The 21,085-nt window shown below is 37.8% G+C and overlaps 1 protein-coding gene across 1 annotated transcript; it reads left to right on the forward strand.

Moving 5' to 3' along the window:
* The first annotated feature begins 93 nt into the window (after positions 1-93).
* On the forward strand, positions 94-21,082 carry LOC130931395 (ras-related protein Rab-15-like). The gene is made up of 7 exons (XM_057860158.1): positions 94-344; positions 12,167-12,227; positions 14,641-14,701; positions 14,900-14,977; positions 16,554-16,643; positions 20,170-20,235; positions 20,310-21,082. The coding sequence occupies exons 1-7, from the start codon at positions 221-223 to the stop codon at positions 20,472-20,474; spliced, it is 645 nt and encodes a 214-aa protein (XP_057716141.1). The 5' UTR covers positions 94-220; the 3' UTR covers positions 20,475-21,082.
* The last annotated feature ends 3 nt before the right edge of the window (positions 21,083-21,085 follow it).

Genomic DNA, 21,085 nt, shown 5'->3' on the forward strand with positions numbered 1-21,085 from the left:
ATGGCCACCGATTGTTTTCGCCGCCGACTCCGCATTTAGACATCTTGCCTTTTATATATGATATCTATCGTTACCGGCACTTTATGAAGAAGCAGAATTTCCGAGGGAACCTGAATCTGACAAGTGTCAGCAGCGTAATTAGTGAAGACGTCAGGTGAATGCCAAACATGGAAGAGTCATTTCTAGTAAATTAAATTGATAAGATTTTTAAAAGTTAGTCATGGCTAAACAGTACGACATTTTATTCCGAATTCTCCTTCTGGGAGATTCGGGGGTCGGCAAGACGTGTATGCTGCGTCGCTTCACGGATAAAGAGTTTGATACTGGACATATCTCAACTATTGGTAAGCATTAATCGACTTTTTTTACGCTTCTACCACAAACTCACGTATATGAGACACCTGCTGAACTGACACGTATTAATGTCACTAGTTTATGAACTCAGAATGTCAGCCGTTTTAAGTATTTTTTTCGCATGAAGCCATGTTTACTTTTGTGGAGTGGGAAAAAAGTAGCTCTACTTGTTGGCCCGGCAGGTTTGGTCATGACCGCCCCGGGTGTCTATTAGGGTGTGTGTTGGGTTAATATTAGACTACCTTCTATGTGGCATCTCCTTTTCAGGCCAATATCGATAAAAAAAATAAAAAAAAATCCGTGAAACAATTACGCAGAGGGACCATAAGGGATCGTGATTGCCATTCGAGAAATTCTACAAACATTTGTCATGGCAGTCATGTGAAACCTAGCCTAAGGGTTAAGACTTGGTAGACAACACCTTTTATCATGTGCATCCCAGCAGAACGAATTTTGTTAAATAAATGAAAACCAGAATATAAATGTTCTCATGTGTAACAGTGGAGAAAAACGTAAATAAAAGCTAAAAGCTGTTATTTTCAAGAGCTCTGCGCTCTTAGTGCGGGCAGATTTTTTGTCGACTAGTTTATTTAGCACGGCTTGCCTGCACTTCATCATGACGTCAGTAATACCCATTATACTCTACACCTGTGTGTGGGTATAACTAATGTCGCAGTCGTTATAAAAATGGCTGCACTCATAAGGGATGACATTTTTTGTTTTTAAACATTATTTTCTCTTTTAACATTTATTTTCTCTCCATTTATTTATTCATTCATTCATTCATTCATTTACATTGTCATTGATGAACATCTATTAAACACATCTAAAAGACGTAAATATGCCAGATAATAGCAAAAAATGCTTTTAACGCACATGTCCCGCTCAAACAGATTAAAATGACAGCACAGTGTCATGTGCACTTGTTACTTTTTTTTTTTTTTTTTTTTTTGGTGCTTTTTCGCCCTCTGCTGGCGCTTGGGTGCGACTGATTTTATGGGTTTAAGCACTCTGAGCGTTGTGTAATTATTGAGATCAACGATGGCGAGCTACTAGTTTATTTTTTGATTGAAAATTTTACAAATTTTATTAAAACGAAAACATTAAGAGGGGTTTTAATATAAAATTTCTATAACTTGTACTAACATTTATCTTTTAAGAACTACAAGTCTTTCGATCCATGAATCACTTTAACAGAATGTTAATGCCATCTTGTTGATTTATTGTTATAATAAACAAATACAGTATTTATGTACAGTATGTTGAATGTATATATCCGTCTTGTGTCTTATCTTTCCATTCCAACAATAATTTACAGAAAAATATGGCATATTTTATAGATGGTTTGAATTGCGATTAATTACGATTAATTAATTTTTAAGCTGTGATTAACTCGATTAAAATTTTCAATCGTTTGACCGCCCTACTTTTTATAAAATTTGTAAAATTAGTTTACCTATTATGTTTAGGGCTGCAGCTATCGAATATTTTAGTAATCGAGTAATCGACTGAAAATTCTATCGATTAATCGAGTAATCGGATAAAACAAATATATTTTTAGGTGAAGAGCAATTATACATATACATGAGAAAACAAGACATTTCATCTAATCTTGAACCATTTTCAGTCAATCAATGTCTTTATTTTCGATGTATATTGTTGAAAACAGCCAACAATTGCATCTCAGGTGTAACTAGAATTTAAAAAAAAAAGACTAATTCACTGCTTTCACTCAAAAAACTTTTAGATCTTATTAATATATATATATATCTTACCTAAAAATGCCGTTACGCTTGATAACACACATCACTTAAAAGTTAGGATTTTTCCCCCACGTGTTTCAGTTGAATTTCTCTTTGTGTCAAGCCATTTTTAAGTTCTAGTTAAGTTTTAAGTTAGTTTAAACTGTAAGTCCTGATAGGATTTTGAGTTTTTGCAGTGTTCAAAATAAATGTATGATACAGGCTGTATTGGAGCACATTAGGGACCAGTGCTACTTGGTGTTTTATCCAGCAATGACTACTGAGCTAAAATTGATAGTTAGCATGATTAAGTTTTTATTTTACACCCTCATCACTCCACAATGCTATGTTATGTTAAAGCCTGTATGTAAGACACGTTAGCCACGCATCGACAGCGGTCATAATTAATTGAAACCTAGCCCTCCGCAGGGCTAACGTTCCGTGAGCTAGTAGCGACAGTAACGTTAATCTTATTTATTAGCGCTTAGCGCTCTTTATTAGCGCTCTTTATTAGCGCTTAGCGCTGTACTGCTTTAAGATGGCGGCTGTTTACAAACGCTGCCCAGACGCGGCCGAGTCTGTCATGCGCATCTAGTTCAACATACATGTGATCTCTATGAGACGCGCCAGACGCTGCCTGTTACCAATGTAGCATTGTGCGGGCTAGTATTTAGCAACGTCGACGTCGTTTGTGGCGGCTGTCGGCTGCGGTAAGTTTTTTTTTTTTTTCCCCTTCTTCCTCTCCGCACGTGACAGCGCGTTGTCCCGCATTAAAAGTAGTCCTAGCAAAACGTGATGCTTAGAGCTGTCAAAATAAACGATTACTCGAGGTGAATAAAATTACTCGGATCAGTTTTTAAACTCGAGTTACTCGAGTTGCTCGAGTACTCGTTTCAGCTCTAATTATGTTGGCATTGTTGTTGACGTCGCAGGGCGGTTATGCTGCCGGGCTTCCAGAGTGTGACTCTAGCGACATAAACACGTCATCTCTTCAGCCCTTTCAATTTGAACCTGAGAGGAACATTAATGAGCATGACAGCACGGTCGATATTTCGCAAAACGAGCAGCAAAAGCAAAATGAACAGGAAAAACTGGATGAGAGGAGACGAGAGTAGGACAAAACTGGTGTTCTGCCAAAATGTGCTACACCGACGAAGTGTCTACAAGAGGCGAAATTGACACCCAAAGTACTACCGTGTGCTTTCAGCTTCTTTTATTTAGATGCATACAGACAGAACATACTCAGTGGCGGACTTGGCAATTTTGGGGCCTAAGGTGAACTTATCCAGGGGCCCTCTTCATGGGTCAGGGGTTAAAAAGGTGAGAAGGGTGTGGAGGAAATATGTTCCGGAACACTAGGGCTGTCCTAAACGACAAATTTTCTCCTGATTAGTCAGCCGACTAGTTTTACGATTAGTCTACTAATCTAATCATTTTTAAAAAATTATTTTTTTTTACTAATTTAGCAATGAAATTTTCGTTGACACTTATTAATTCACAAAACCATTTCGGAACACTTAATTTTTTTATTAAAGTACAAATAATCATGTAAATAACAATAATTAAACACAAATAAACAATGAGGTTAAATGCTGATAGCATTTAATCGTGCAAAAGAATGGAAAGTTAACAGATGCAGAACACTGACTTTGCCTTTCCAACATTATTCAAAACAATTCTTAAAAAACATTCTAGCATTATTATTATAGTATACTACTCTTTATAATAGTAGTATAATAATTATAATAATTATTCATTTCCAATTTGTCATAAAGAGTGTCATTTGAAAGCTATTCTTAGTGTAGAATCTGTATTCTGTAGTATTTACTCTACATATTATAATATTAATTCTGAGGTATGTGGGATTAACTCCAGAAATCGTTATTTACATGACGAACATTACGTGCTTTTATTTTGAAATGTTCACCGGAGGTACATTCGCTAAACCGCTAACCGAAAGCTTTACGCTCCGTAAAAAAACATTCTTCGTCATTGCTTGTGGTGTCACCAATAGATTTTTTTTTTTCGTTAGCAAATGCTGTTAACCAGCTGTTGAGTGTTATTGCATGACTGATTGGAACTGTACTGCATTGTTTCGCCACAGGGTGTGCTGTCGTGTATTTTATGTTCATTGTGAAGAAGAAGAAAGTTAAAAGAGACATTTGCGGCCTGTTCTCAACTTCTCCCTTGCTCACCTCACTTTGGCTCTCATGGAGAGCACGTTCGCTCATGTGTTTGAAATAAACGATTGCCGACGTGCAAAGTAGCAAGCATGCTGTAAAAATAGCGAGCTTATGGTGGCATGAAAAACGCGGGTGAGCTAAGTGAGGCTAACGAACAGCTAAGCGGAGCTAAGCGAAGCTAAACGGCGCTAAATGAAGCTAAGCGACTGATACTCAGTCCGTCGTCGTAGAACAGTCCATCGTAGTGCGTGTGTGGGGGAGAGAGATAATATAAATGCAGCATTCAAATGGCTTTCTTTTTTTGTTTTGTTATTTGTTTGTTTGGTATGCTGACATAATTATACATGACAAATAGTTGGGGGTGCTGCTGGCTACGGTGGCCCAAACCCTTGCTCGTTGGGGCAAGGGCAGCTGGTTGGGGGCCCCCTACTGGTTGGGGGCCTAAGGCAATCGCCTACTTTGCCTGAATAGTAGATCCGCCTATGAACATACTAAAGATGTCATAAGAAAATACTTAAACATAGTAATATCAAATAAAGGTGGTTTAAATATGCTACGTGACTAATGTGGTCAACAGATCAACAATCTGCTTTAAAGCTACCACAAGAAAACACAACGCTTAAAAGTATGAGAGGGAAACACATGCAAAAAGTATTTTGAGGCAATGAAAAGGTAATAAAAGACTCAATAAAAACACACAGTAAGTACTCGCAGCTTTTAACCGATGTGTCGGACATCTCGCCACGTATGAAGGAATTGCTGAACACCGGTAATATTTATCTAGTGACAGTGACAAACTACGTCATCACCCCGAGCGTCCAGTGCACTCATAAAACATGGCACCCTACATAGGTCAAAACATGTACTAAATATTTTAGATTTTTAAATCAATGGCAATATCATACTACTATGTGTTTCTAATAACATATTTCAGTAAAAAAGAACAATGGCGTACCGCAAGCAACACGTCACTTCCGCTCATTAATATTCATGACATTAGTTCGAGTGACTTGAAGTTCCGCTTTGAGACCCCCAATTTAGCCAACTTTCAAAATTGTCCGATATGCATGTGTGATACATCATTGGAAAGCTTAAAATCTCAATTTTCTGGGGGAACGAAAATTTTGAACAGGAAGTCATTTAAAAAAAAAATAAAAAATTAAACAGCAAAACCCTAATTGGAGGCGAGAGCAGAAATAAAGACGCCATGATTTTAACGATATATTATCGTGCACTTACCTTGTTTCGATCCAAAAACTCCATGTAGCGTGCATCACCGAGTGTCAAGGCACAGCTGTGAATGGCCACAGCCAGATTTTTTTTTTTAAATTTTATGGGTGAAACCTGGTGATATAACACGAGTCGCGATTCAGAAATCGCAGACAACAAGGAGTGGTTGAGATTTTCTTTTTCATATAGTTACCCCTTTAAACGTTATTTTTCCATTTTTTTTTTGTTTGGATCAATTATTTCTCATCTAACATATCAGGGAAAATGCGACAGTAAAAAACAAAAAAAATACAATTAAGCGATCGTTATGAGGTAGATATCCGGGACTTTTTTACAGACGCCAATTTTTTCATTGTGACGTAATTCGTTTAAAAGTTTAAAATATGCGAGTGAATAATTTTTTAAAGTCATTTTGTTTTTTTTAAACTAAAATGTAGACATCAATGGCGTACCACAAGCAACACGTCACTTCCGCTCAGTAATATTCATGACATTAGCTACTGTTGCTAAGTAGGGACAAGGCACCGTTTGTCCCTAATAGGAAATGAAAAGAAATCGTGTACGAAGGAGATGTTTACAGAGCTAAACCTATCAATTCTCTCCGAAAATGATGTGCCTGGTGCCAAATTGATTGGCAAAGATGTGGAAGAACATAAAAATGTTCAGTTAAAGAGATGGCTTTAGTGTCCAAGGCTGAAAAAAAACGGAAAAAAAACGAGCCGACCTAAGCATAGCTTTAGCTTTTTTATCGACGCGACTGACAATGACATTCTCCTGTTTCAACAAGCTATCCTTTACCATCAGCCCTGTCTTTCTTATATATCCTCTGGTTGTCCTAAGTCTCTTACCGTTCTTGGGGGTAATTTCGTTAGCTTTGTGTAGCGATCGCAAATGCTACTCAGTGACAGCCAACGAACACTTTTAATTTTTTCATTGATAACACATCTTAATTCTATAATTTATTTACACTTCCCCCTTACTAAAGTTTTTTTTTTTAATGTATATATATATAACAGAAACAGTAACAGTGACAGTCAGATACCATTGTAATTCTTTTCAGGTCATTCATTGTCAGACAGAAGCAGTACGGCACATCGTTACCCTAAAAAAAATAAAAATATAAAAATGGCTTACCTCTTTGTCCTCTGAAAGACCATGCCAACCCAACATAATGTTGACTGCATATGAAATGTGAATGGATTCACCGAGCTGGTGTTAAAGTCCGCACAAGTTGATTCGGTCGTCACATTTTTTCCTCCCGAGTTTTTGCAACATCCTTCATGTGTCGTAATGTCTAGAGTCGTTTCTACAAGTTCCAAAAAAAGCAATGCGTGATCGGCATGTTCGTTTTTGAAAGATTACCGGAGAAAAGGAGCACAAATTACGTTGTGTCTATGCAAGGGCGGGTCTGTAATGTCCCACTTCGGCTTTACTTCCACTTTACGATGCGACGTCACGGTCTAAAAATAGCCTGCGTGCGGTACGCCATTAATGATTCTAAGCTAAAAATGACAGACATTTTGAATAATAAATATAATTACTTACCTTCTTTTTATGGCTAAGTTGAAACAAAAGCGGTTGCGCGACATTTGTAAACGGGGGTTTTCAAGGGTTGCAAGAGCAGAAACTGCTTTTTCAGCCTTGTCTGTTTTCCGCCATATACATAAATACCGTATTGGCCCGAATATAAGACGGTGTTTTTTGCATTAAAGTAAGAATGAAAACCTGGGGGACGTCTTATAACTGCGGCCTAAAAAAATAAAAAATAAAAAAAATAAAACTGCAGCCTAGACATATAGACCCTATCCACCGACGTCATAAAACCACGTGCTCGCTGTATGGTTCCGCCCACTTGTCCGTCATTTTGTCTCTGTATTAGCATTGGTTTCAATTGATCGAGGAATTTAAAATGCATTTCATGGAAGACCCGGTGCTTTCTGATGCCGTAAACTCACTGGATGTGTTGCATAAAAGGCGTTATGTGGAAAAGCTTCGTTCTATACAGTCGCCAGATCCATATTTGATGCCCAAATCGATGTTTTTCGACCCACTGTCTTCGCCCTGTCTGCCTGACATCTGCTACGCTGATATTTACAATTACCTTGTCCACACAAAATCAGCCTATTCTCACGAAAATTTGAAAAACACTTTAAGAGCTTGGAGGCTTATAAATACTTCGTTGCTGGTTGGGTGAAACATGTCCTCGTCCACGAAAATTCGGCAGGAATCTACCTTGTGCTTGGAAAGGTGAGTTAAGAAATTTTCAATTCAAAATCTTTTGTTATTGCTAACATCCACTGTCAAGTCTAATGTATTTCATGTCATTTGTCAATGGAGTTAAGGCTTTTAATGTTTATATGGTTTAGCGATAGCACTCTCACTACATACATACGTGTATGTTGTCGGCGATTAGCCTCGCAATGATCTTAATTGTGGTTATTTGTCAGCCCAAAACCCTCTAGGTATATCTTAAATGCATCTTACCGGATATAAAATGACTATTACATAGTCTGTGGTGATTTTTTGGTGCCCAGTTTTCACGTTGAATTGCAGCCGTCCATTTCGCTCTCCTCTTTGGATCCCTCGGAATACGGTAAAACTTCAAGTCTCTCCTTCCATCTTCTCTGTTAGTGCAACCAACAGCCACACACGCCTTCACCATTTTGATTATTAATGTTAAGGAGCAGAAAAACACGCCGTGAATAGGAGGAATGTACGTAGCCGTAACAGGTTAACACTATGTTTTGACGGACAATTGGGCGGTACCATTCAGGAGAGCGGAGTTGTGACGTCACGTGGGTAGGGTATATACCCATTCACGACGCTGGATGGCGCCAGTCATCAATTAATCGAATGCTGAACGCGACTCCGGCGGCCAAAGCGAACCCCTGACACGAAGAAGAAAGTGGTAAGAAGGAAAAGAGAAGAAAATACCGGTAATAGAAGAGATAACCGAAAATGGAGAAACTTCGCGAAAATTTGGATTAGAAGATTAGAATTTGGATTGGACAATTAGTGAGGACAGTGACACGGAGCATAGCGAGGCAGAGGATGTTTGTGAGGAGTAATGTTCTGTCATGACTGTTTGCATTATTTTATTGCAGTGTTTTTCCTTCTTCCGATGTGTTTCAAGACTTCAGTTACAGTTAGACTTCACTTTGATAATTAATGCAGTTATTGCAGTTTTGTTTTATCACAATATTTTTTTCTTATTTATATTTCAAAAACCAGAAGCCATTCATTTATGAATTTGATTGCACTTTAGTTTACATATTTAAATGTTAAATGTTTAAATGTTCAGATATTAAGTTTTGAATGCGAAATTAAATGCCTTTTCTCTCAAATATATTGTTATAATCATTTGTTTCAGATGTATTGTAATTATTTTCTGTATAAAAATTAATTTGGTGTTTAGTCTTTTTTCAAACTTGAGTCTTGAAAAAGAGGGGGTCGTCTTATAATCGGGGTCGTCTTATATTCGGGCCAATACGGTATATTTATTTATTTATTATAGTGGCAAAATTGAAATATGTCTGGCAACGCCCATGAATTACAGTATGAATGACCTACAGCATGCAACCCCGCTGGCTGGATTGGACCCCTTGGCGGGTCACTTATAGCCTGCGAGCTGTACATTTGACTTAGATTCTGCATTTGTTACTGCTTTGTTCTCATCAGAAAGGCTTGATACTTTTTTTTTCTATTTAGCATTTTATAGATGGATGGATACTTTTCCAATCTGTAATTTCTGACCTCACTTTCTTCCTTTCAGAGTAATTGCAGTTAGTTATTGGCAAAACCTTTCACTGAAGTTTACACTTGTTTGTGATGAGGGATGGGCCTTTTCAAGTTGTCGTGTCATTGAATCAAGTGAAGATGGGAAGTAATCAGGTTTAACTAAACATGGCAGCGATCCTAACATTAGCAGTCAAATTTGCTGCTTGTCTTAAGGAGGGTCAGATGAAATTCCTTTCCCTTGCTCACTCTCCGTCGACATACTGTTTTCTAAAGAGGGAATTACACGCGACTGCTGTTCCCATGGCTTCTAGAAACAGAGTGCACTTTTGAAGCTGATTAGTAGTAATCACATCAGGGATTTTGTTTTATTTCTAAAATATTAACTGCTTAAGCCCCTTGAAATCGCTCTAGGGACTTTCCTTGTGCAATCCTGTTCTTACATGCGCAAACAAGCGTTTAATAAATCCTCAACTATTCGTAAACTTGCCTATTGACTTTTTTTCCCTGCGTAACCTCTGTAATTACGGTTTTTCCTTTGCTTTTTTTAATTCAAAAATGTAACAATAGAAATAATAATAAACATTTAAAAAATTGAAAATGTTTACAGTTAACTCTTTAGATGTCATTAGGCGGCACTATATGGGATTGCTGCCATAATCTACTAGTCAAAATGGATTGGACGTCTCACACCGTCGGTGGCAGCCAATGAGTTAAACAAGTGCCCTATACAGATAGTCCCTGGGTTACAAATGATTTCCTTTCCTATACTGGCGACGTAACCCGAATTTACGTGCAGGTCGGAATAAAATCCTTAAGTACCCCTAAATCTCGAAATAACTATCCAAAAAGTCCAAAAGTATTGTATTTTGTCTAATGATGGAGGATATACAGCCCTCTGGTGGAAGCGTTGGGTCTGGCTGGACTGTTGACTTGTATGACTGAGAAGCAGACTCGGACGTCTGACATGGATAAAGGATAGCTGCGCTGTGATTTGGCCCACATTCGGCTGTAAGTTGCTTCAGCTAATATATGTTTGTGTCTGCATTTGTAATTAAGTTTACAGCTACAGTTTGTGGAGTTACGTGTGCGCGATTTGCTATGAGAATTGTAAATATGTCAGCATTCGTAGCATTTAAACTAGCGGACTTTTGTGAAGCAAATTAGGCAAATCTACTAAATTTACATATTGCTCAGACTAGATGGACGTTTGAACACCAGTTGTTTTGTTTCAAGTGTTGTTAAAATGTGTGTCGTTTTGAACATGAGTGTACATTTGTGTTACTGCTTTACAAATTGTCAAAAGTGAAGGAAGTAAAAAGCACAATTGCATTGTTTGCCATCTGTCAAGCTGAAAAACTTCACGTTTAGTGAGGACAGAACACGTCATATTTATGAAGTAAAAAATAGGATACTGTGAGGTACAATAAGATACTGTTTATGTGACTTAAAGTGATCCTCTAACTGAAATACATGTAGGTTCTAATAAACCACAATTTTTCTCTTGTACTAAAACATGTTGTTAGAAACACATAACATGTTAAATCAATGGCAATATTTTATCATTTTTAGTCCATATTTTGACCGTTAGTTGGCGCCATGGTTTGCGGGCTCATGACGCAGTGATGACGTCATTGGCATCTTTCGTGTTCAACAATTGCATATTGCTGCCTAAACTCGCGAAGTAAAATGCCACGATGTGCTCCTTTTGGATGCAATTGCCAGTCAAATGGAAACAAGGGGAGTGAAGTGAGTGGTCAAGGTGGAATTATTATTTTTAGTCAATAAATGTGCATAAGTGGAAGCTTCTCCCCCTTTTTGGTACTTTTATACACGTATCCTAGCTACCACGCGTTACAACGTACAAGACATGGATTACACAAGGTGTGCTCTTTGGCCTGTACTGTAAGCACACGAAAGCTCTGGATGCTAACAATCAACATAATTATATTGGGATAAGTTTGAAGAGGCAATATGCTTACCTTGAATATCTGCTAATAAAACCGGACAGCATACACTCTCGCTCCCAACCGGAGTTCCCAACAGGACTCTCGCAACACCAGTTTTGCCCAACTTTTGTCTTATCAGGTATTTGCTGCACGCATTTTTCCCTGAAGCTCGTCTTGTGAACGACCGACAGTGCTGTCCTGCTCTTTAATTTTCAGATCTGGTTCAAATAGGAAGGGTAGAACTGACGACATGTTGGCAAAGCTAACGAGCGACACGCTGGAATTTTCGGCAACGGGGCCAGTGACGTCACGCACTGCGACGTAACAAGAATGGCGACCTATCACTTAAAATAATTTTACAAACTTTATTAAGACAAAAACATTAAGAGGGGTTTTAATATCAAATTATTATAACTCATACTAACATGTATCTTTTAAGAATTACTTGTCTTAAAAACAGAGGATCCCTTTAAAAAAAAAAAAAAAAAGGATCAAGACAAAATGGCGGATGAGCCTCGCGTAAGTTGAGTACATCTTAACCCGGGACACTACCTGCCAAGAACTCAAAAAACTGCAAAAAAAACCAACAACATAACCCTAACCTCCAAATTAAAACCCATAAAAATTGATTTTTTAAAAATTGCACTAAAGTGGAGGAAGTGTTAAGGTGATGTGTGAGATTTTTGCTACTTTCTGGTGTTTTTGTTATTTATTTATTTTTTCTGCCTTCGGCCTCAGCCTTACCACCACGCAGAAGAAAACGCACAACTGCAATTCCTCTGTCCATGAAATGTCTGGATGATTTAAAGAAAGTCTCCCATAAAACTGTCTCGCAGTGCCCATAAAATGCTTGCCAACTCGGTAGCGCATGTGCTATTCAAAGCAGGGTTTCCTAGCCACACTGCGAGCACTATTACATCATCTGTTTCCTTTCGTCCGGACTAATTTGTCAACTTTCTTTTTCTTTTTCCAGGTGTGGATTTTAAAATGAAAACACTAGAAATAGATGGAATCAAGGTGCGAGTACAAATATGGTGAGTTTTTTTTTTTTACATTATTTTTTGGCTTTTCTTATTTTTCGGGCTATAAGTCACACCAGCCAAAAAATGTGAAATGAAGACGAAAAAAACATCAGTCGCAACGGAGTATAAGTCACGTTTTTGGCGGAAATTTGATCAAATCCAACACCAAGAACAGATATTTTAATTTGAAAGGCTGGAATAAAGGACAACAGAGTACCGTAATTTTCGCACCAAAAGGCGCACCTGACTATAAGCCGCCACCCACCAAATTTGATACGAAAACGGCATTTGTTCATAGATAAGCCACACTGGACTATAGGCCGCAGCTGTCCCAGCTGTATTATGGGATATTTACACCAAAAGATATCAACCGGTAACACTTTATTTGACAGCGGCATCATGAGACTGTCATAAGACAAAATGAACCACCATAAAGTTTTAAACCAATTGCCTGCAAAGTTTCATTGCCTCAAAAAGCTTCATTTGGCCATCACTGTTGGGGGAGACAGTAAACCTCTGCTGCCACCTGCTGTCAACGCTGTTGTCATCCAACATGCCTCCTTGCATGCATTGCAGCGCTAGAGATGTAAATAAATCAAAATTCATGATCTGTGCAAATTATTTTTGCAGTTACTGTTCTAGTTGTTTCATTAATTGCTAGTTATGGAATTTGCCAACATCTTATTTGACTTTATATTATTGTGGTGCCATGAGATTGTCATAAGACATCATAATTATAACATGACACTGCCATGGGCATTTATGAATGCATATGACAGATGTCATTTTTAGAGATGTCGGGATGCCGATTGATCGGGTCCGATCACGTCATTTTCAAAGTATCGGAATCGGCAAAAAAATATCGGACATGCCTTTTTTAAATATATATATATATATGTATATATATATTTTTTAATTAAATCGTTTTCTAATTGTATTTAACGTTACAGACATAATATGTTACACTCATCCAGAGTCTTTAGTTTTGGCTTAAGGTAGGATTATCAAATTTATCCCGATAATGGAGGTAATTAATTTTTTAAAAAATGTATCACTTTAAAATATTTAATGCAATTAATGCATGCGCTGCACGACCCACTCACGCATTGTCGCGCTCAATCTGTAATGGCGCCGTTTTACCTATATAGAGAGCTAAAAGGCAGCATTAAATGAGTAGAGTGAATTTTGGAAGCCTTTGGAGCCTTTTTTTTTTTTTTTTAAAATTTCCCAACGCAGAGAAGATATATCAATTGGTAGCACTACGCAGTCATGGTTCCACTTCCCATCATGCATTTGGGCATGGCTACAGTATCATTTACTGAAAGCTCAACAAATACACTAGATGGCAATATTTAGTCACAATATACAAATTTAAGAATTACAAGTCTTTCTATCTGTGGATCCCTCTCACAGAAAGAATGTTAATAATGTAAATGCCATCTTGAGGATTTATTGTCATAATAAACAAATAAAGTACTTATGTACTGTATGTTGAATGTATACATTCGTCCAAGTTCTATTCATTTCTTTCTTAATGCATTGCCAAAATGTATATGATCGGGAAAAATTATCGGGAATGATTGGAATTGAATCGGGAGCAAAAAAAAAACAAAAAAAAAAAGCAATCGGATCGGGAAATATCAGGATTGGCAGATACTCAAACTAAAACGATCGGGACCGGATCGGGATCAAAAAAACATGATCGGAACAACCCTAGACTCATTTTGTGTCATCCGGCAAATTATCTGCCTTTTAAATGGATGTAAAAGATCCAAGCTGGACATAAATGGGAGTTAATGACATAATTAGCCGGATGACACTTAATCACATCTGTCAGAAGCATTCATTAATGCCCAAGATAATATCATTTCATAATTATCACAGTCTTATGGCAGTCTTAGGACGCCTTTTTCAAATACAGTGTTACTTATTAACCCAAATTAATCAACAAATAAGCCGCACTAAGACTATAAGATTCAAAATGAGGGGAAAAAAGTAGCGGCTTATTGTACGGAAATTACGGTAACCTCCGCATTTTGCCAGTCCCTTACAAGTTTCTTGCTAACTCCAAACTTTCTTTCTGCTGCTCGATTACCATTTTCGGCTGCATATTTCACTACTTGCAGCTTGTAATCTGCAGAATATCATTTTCTTTTCGGTGCCATTTTGTTCAGCCCTTCTCAGTTGTTTTTATAAGTTGCCGACAATGTTGAAACGGAAACCTTGAGCGCCCTCTTGCGGTTTAGTGTAAAAATAACATGTGAAATGATATAATAATGTGTTAATAGTTATACACATTAGCTCCAGAGTATAAGTCGCAAACCTGACCATACCATTTAAAAAAAAAAAAAACTGTGACCTATAGTCTGAAAAATATAATATTTTGTTAGCACATCTTGTGTCAGCCTCCTGTGCTTGTTTTCAGGGATACCGCCGGTCAGGAGCGCTATCAGACCATTACCAAACAGTACTACAGGCGTGCACAGGTGACTCCAACAAATTGACATGAATTATTAATATCTCCTTTGGCAAAGTTTATGAGAAAAGGCACTCAATGGAGATTGGTTATGGAGCAGAGACTGTGGTCTGCAAAAAACTAAATAAATAAAACATTTCATTAAAAGTATCTGAGTAATGTATCAATGAAGTTGCTGTATTTTATGCTTTATTTGTTTTTCCTCCAGGGTATCATCTTTGTTTATGACATCACAAGTGTGTCCTCCTTTCAGCACATAGTCAAGTGGGCAACTGACGTCGATGAGGTATTTTTTTAGGGCTGTCAAAATTATTGTGTTAACGGGTGGTAATTTTTTTTTTTTTTAATTAATCACGTTAAAATATTTGACACAATTAAACCACCAATGCCCCGCTCAAACAGATTAAAATGACAGCACAGTGAAATGTGTACTTGTTGTGTTTTGTGTGAGTTTTGTCGCCCTCTGCTGGCGCTTGGGTGCGACTGATTTTATAGGCTTCAGCACTAGAGATGTCCCGATCGATCGGAATCACGTCATTTTCAAAGTATCGGAATCGGCAAAAAAAATATCGGCCATGCCTTTTTTTTAATATATACAGTGGGGAGAACAAGTATTTGATACACTGCCTATATATTTTTTAAATAAATCGTTTTCTAATTGTATTTAACGTTACAGACATAATATGTTACACTCATCCAGAGTCTTTAGTTTAGGCTTAAGGTAGGGTTATCAAGTTTATCCCGATAACGGCAGTAATTAATTAAAAAAAAAAAAAAGTATCATGTTCAAATATTTAACGCAATTAATGCATGCGCTGCACGACCCACTCACGCATTGTCGCGCTTAATCTGTAATGGTGCCGTTTTACCTATATAGAGAGATAAAAGGCAGCGTTAGATGAGTAGAGTGAATTTTGGCAGCCTTTGGAGCCTTTTTTTAATTGGCTAAAGCCTTACAATCCCTCTCTCTACGATTAGAAATATCATGGGAAGCAATGTGGAGAAGCAAGGTAGCAATTGATCTTTTTCTTAACACTTTATTTCCCAACGCAGAGAAGATATATCAATTGGTAGCACTACGCACAGTCATGGTTCCACTTCCCATCATGCATTTGGGCATGGCTACAGTTTCATTTACTGAAAGTTCAACAAATACACTCGATGGCAATATTTAGTCACAATATACAAAGTCACAAGTCTTTCGATCCGTGGATCCCTCTCACAGAAAGAATGTTAATAATGTAAATGCCATCTTGATGATTTATTGTCATAATAAACAAATACAGTACTTATGTACTGTATGTTGAACGTACATATTCGTCCGAGCTTTATTCATTTTTTTCTTAATATATTGCCAAAATGTATATGATCGGGAAAAATTATCGGGAATGATTGGAATTGAATCGGGAGCAAAAAAAAGTAATCGGATCGGGAATTTAGGATCGGCAGATACTCAAACTAAAACGATCGGATCGGGAGCAAAAAAACATGATCGGAACAACCCTATTCAGCACCCATGAGCGTTGTGAAAGTAATCATTGACATCAACAATGGCGGGCTACTAGATTATTTTTTGATTGAACATTTTACAAATTTGTACCGTATGTTGAATGTATATATCCATCTTGTGTCTTACCTTTCCATTCCAACATTAATTTACAGAAAAATATGGCATATTATATAGGTGGTTTGAATTGCGATTAATTGCGATTAATTACGATGAATTAATCTTTAAGCTGTAATTAACGCGATTAAAATTTTTAATCGTTTGACACCCCCAATTTTTTTTATATGAAATTTTAATGCGGAAACTCAGTCGCCACAACCATTGACGCTTTGTCGTCTTTGTTGTCGTTTGACAGTACGCACCAGAAAAAGTGCAGAGGATTTTGGTAGGAAACAAATCGGATGAGGAGCCAAGAAGGCGAGTGACGATGGAAGAAGGAAGCAAGGTTTGACCCAAAGTTTTCTTCATTGGAATTATTCCATGATCTGATGGTTTTTATTAAAGGGATAGTCGACACCTTTATCATGTGAGGTCAGAAATGTGTTCAGGACGTCATTTTTCGGCTGTAGAACAGTGGAGAAAAATCTCTATAAAAAACAATACCTCCATTAAGAGGTTGCCCCGACATGGAGGCATTTAATTATCGCTGGTAAAATTTTAGCCAATCAATTACAAGTATCCCCAGATTGCCGGCCCTTCCTTGTAATATTTTAATCATTTTCACATGCACTGGTGTTGCATATCCCTTAAAGCAGTAAAATGGCTTTTTATTTTACATGAAGTAATAGCATTAAAACATCATAGAAAACACACTTTTTTTAACCAGTTATGTATTCTTTATACAGCTTAACCATTACAATGCAGTGTCAATTTCTTGCACTTGTTTCAACGGTTTCAACCATCCATTAACATAGAGTTACCACTGTAAATCAACGGACACGTTTTAAGATGTAGGGCCAAAATTGAGCTTCTCCTTGAACGACCAGCATATGCCACTGAAATGTATTTGCCTTTTCATTTCATAAGATAATTGCTTTCTACAGTGGGGCAAATAAGTATTTAGTCAACCACTAATTGTGCAAGTTCTCCCACTTGAAAATATTAAAGAGGCCTGTAATTGTCAACATGGTTAAACCTCAACCATGAGAAACAGAATGTGGAAAAAAAAAACGGAAAATCACATTGTTTGATTTTTAAATAATTTTTTTGCAAATCATGATGGAAAATAAGTATTTGGTCAATACCAAAAGTTCATCTCAGTACTTTGGTATGCAGCCTTTGTTGGCAATAACGGAGGCCAAACATTTAGTGTAACTCTTCACAAGCTTTTCACACACCGTTGCCGGTATCTTGGCCCATTCCTCCATGCAGCTCTCCTCTAGAGCAGTGATGTTTTGGGGCTGTCGTTGGGCAACACGGACTTTCAACTCCCTCCACAGATTTTCTATGGGGTTGAGATCTGGAGACTGGCTAGGCCACTCCAAGACCTTGAAATGCTTCTTACGAAGCCACTCCTTTGTTGCCCTGGCTGTGTGTTTGGGATCATTGTCATGCTGAAAGACCCAGCCACGTCTCATCTTCAATGCCCATGCTGATGGAAGGAGATTTTCACTCAAAATCTCTCGATACATGGCCCCATTCATTCTTTCCTTTACACAGATCAGTCGTCCTGGTCCCTTTGCAGGAAAAACCGCCCCAAAGCATGTTTCCACCCCCAAGCTTCACAGTGGGTATGGTGCAATTCAGTATTCTTTTTTCCTCCAAACAAGAGAACCTGTGTTTCTACCAAAAAGTTCTATTTTAGTTTCGTCTGACCCTAACACATTCTCCCAGTCCTCTTCTGGATCATCCAAATGCTCTCTAGCGAACCGCCTGGACGTGTACTTTCTTCAGCAGGGGGACACGTCTGGCAGTGCAGGATTTGAGTCCCTGGTGGCGCATTGTGTTACTGATAGTAGCCTTTGTTACTGTGGTCCCAGCTCTCTGTAGGTCATTCACTAGGTCCCCCCGTGTGGTTGTGGGATTTTTGCTACCCGTTCTTGTTATCATTTTGACACCACGGGGTGAGGAGGGAGTTGAAAGTCCGTGTTGCCCAACGACCAGTGTTGTTAATAACGGCGTTACAATATAACGGCGTTACTAACGGCGTTATTTTTTTCAGTAATGAGTAATCTAATTAATTACTTTTCTCATCTTGGCAACGCCGTTACCGTTACTGAGGCGGGAAAGGCGTGCGTTACTATGCGTTACTAAGTTGGTTAAATAAAAAAAAGTCTGAGAGAAACGGACTCACGGGGACGAGAGCAGAGCAGGAGTGGGGAAGACGCCGTTGCAACCGCGATGCTAGATGGCTCCAATAATACCTGACTGCAGCCATAGCCGACAAACTACGCCCACATGACACGGTAGATATCATATTATAGAATTAGATGCAAATGACAGACACTGCTGCATTGCCAACATGTTTTAAGGACTACATGCGTTTGTAAACAGCCGCCATCTTAAAGCAGTAGACCTCTCAGGAAGGCCCTGATGTAGAGATCCTTCCTAGCGAACCTAAGTAATTTTTTTAAATCTAAAATGCTCCTAAATCGGCAAAATCTTAACTTAAATCTATCTTTAAATGATGAAACAGTTTTAAAACTTACACATGTTTAAAGTAGACAGAAGGGAACTAATGTAATAACGGGAGAAATTTTAACAACTTTAACGATTGATTTACAACTTTAAATGACTTCCACACATAGCAAAGGTTACTAGCTAGTTATCGCAATACCCTTGTGTCTAGTTAAGTGGAGGGTAAAGAATTGGGCTTGGGCCAATTGTCCCCCAAACCCTTTAAGCTTCACATTGTGTGACCTGTTTTTTTTTTTTTTTGTTTGTTTTTTTTTTTGAGGAAAAAAAAAAATATCACTAGTTACTTTGCCAAGTAACTAATTACTCTTACATTCAGGTAACTGAGTTACTAACGCAATTACTTTTTGGGAGAAGTAATTTGTAACTGTAATTAATTACTTTTTTAAAGTAAAATTAACAACACTGCATGGCACTAAATGCGTTAGTAGACAGCCGCCATCTTAAAGCAGTAGACTTTTTAGGACGGCTCTGTTGTAGAGAACCTTCCTAGCGAACCTAAGTAACTTTTTATCTAAAATACTTCTAAATCGGCAAAATCTTGACTTGAATCTATCTTTAAATGATGAAACAGTTTTAAAACTTTCATATGTCGAAAGTAGAGAGAAGGGAACAAATGCAATAATGGGAGCAATTTTAACAACTTTTAACAGTTGATTCAGGGTAAAGGGTGAATTAGGGTAAAGAATTGGGCTCGGGCCAATTGTACCAAAAACCTTCACATAGTGTGGCCAATGTTTTTTTTTTTTTTTTTTTTTTTTTTTTTTTTGAGGGGAAAAAAAAAAGTAATTATCACCAATTACTTTGCCAAGTAGCTAATTACTCTTACATTCAGGTAATTGAGTTACTAACGCAATTACTTTTTGGGAGAAGTAATTTGTAACTATAATTAATTACTTTTTTTCAGTAAGATTAACAACACTGCCAACGACAGCCCCAAAACATCACTGCTCTAGAGGAGATATTCATGGAGGAATGGGCCAAAATACCGGCAACAGTGTGTGAAAAGCTTGTGAAGAGTTACAGAAAACGCTTGGCCTCCGTTATTGCCAACAAAGGGTACATAACAAAGTATTGCGATGAACTTTTGGTATTGACAAATACTTATTTTCCACCATGATTTGCAAATAAATTCTTTAAAAATCAAACAATGTGATTTTCTGTTTTTTTTTTTTTTTCACATTCTGTCTCTCATGGTTGAGGTTTAACCATGTTGACAATTACAGGCCTCTTTAATATTGTCAAGTGGGAGAACTTGCACAATTAGTGGTTGACTAAATACTTATTTGCCCCACTGTATATAAACAGTACTAAAAAAATCCAACTTTATGTTGCAGCTAGCAGAAAGGTATGGTATGGATTTCTTTGAGACCAGTGCGTCCACGAGCAACAACATTGACAAGGTAGTGCATCATCAACTCCCATTCCGAAAAATAAACGTGTTCTTTATCCTGAATGTGTTCATATTATCTTTCAGTCTTTCACTCGTGTGACAGAACTGGTGCTGCAGGCTCATAAGAGAGATGTGGACAACCTGCTGGGATCTCTGGATGACTATTTAAACAAAGCCGGTCTGGATGAAAACGGGGAAGATAAATTGGGCAACATTCGGAGAGACTGTGCCTGTGCCAGAATCCTTTGAAACGGCAGCATCTTACTCTCGAATATCATTCAGTCCCTTTTTACAGGGGGGGGAAGAAATGCTGTTTTTGTCGGTGACTGCGTCGACATGTGCCAGCAGAAGCTCCGTAATATGCCACGTCTACTTTCAGCACTTCTTAATCCTGTTGCTTTCTAATCTAATTTATAGTCTGTTAATTTATAATAGGGTGTAAAATGAGAGGACCGTGAATTATTTAAATTTGAAACGTGAGGCTTAACTCAAACACGGTCAATGTGAGTCTGCTGTATGTTGATTCTCTTTCTGAATGTGGTACAGTGAGCACCGAGCTCTTGTGCAAATAGCATAAATACACTCCCAAGGTGCAATTTAAATGATTTCCCTTATTTTGCAAGGCTCTCGCTTGACTGGACAACTTTCCCCCGTTTCAATGAAGGTTCTCGTCGTCTGTTCCACAAGGTGGCGCCAAAGCATGTTGGCAAGTAATAATCTAATGAGTTTCCTGAGTTTATGACTAATTTCAAAGTCAACAGAACTTTTGCCACGGATGTTATTTTAACTAAATGCTTATGGTTTTAACAACTGCCCTGCAAAATATTCACGAATTTAAATAAATGTTCAAAAAGTCATTT

This window comes from Corythoichthys intestinalis, chromosome 15, assembly GCF_030265065.1.
Source record: "Corythoichthys intestinalis isolate RoL2023-P3 chromosome 15, ASM3026506v1, whole genome shotgun sequence".
Classification (NCBI taxonomy): Eukaryota; Metazoa; Chordata; class Actinopteri; order Syngnathiformes; family Syngnathidae; genus Corythoichthys; species Corythoichthys intestinalis.

What these genes read in the sequence shown, in the direction of transcription:
- LOC130931395 (XM_057860158.1), top strand. Translation starts at nt 221, where the DNA reads ATGGCTAAACAGTACGACATTTTATTCCGAATTCTCCTTCTGGGAGAT. An exon ending in TGGACATATCTCAACTATTG is followed by an intron (nt 345 to 12,166) that starts GTAAGCATTAAT and finishes TTCTTTTTCCAG; the next exon opens with GTGTGGATTTTAAAATGAAA. An exon ending in CGAGCAACAACATTGACAAG is followed by an intron (nt 20,236 to 20,309) that starts GTAGTGCATCAT and finishes ATTATCTTTCAG; the next exon opens with TCTTTCACTCGTGTGACAGA.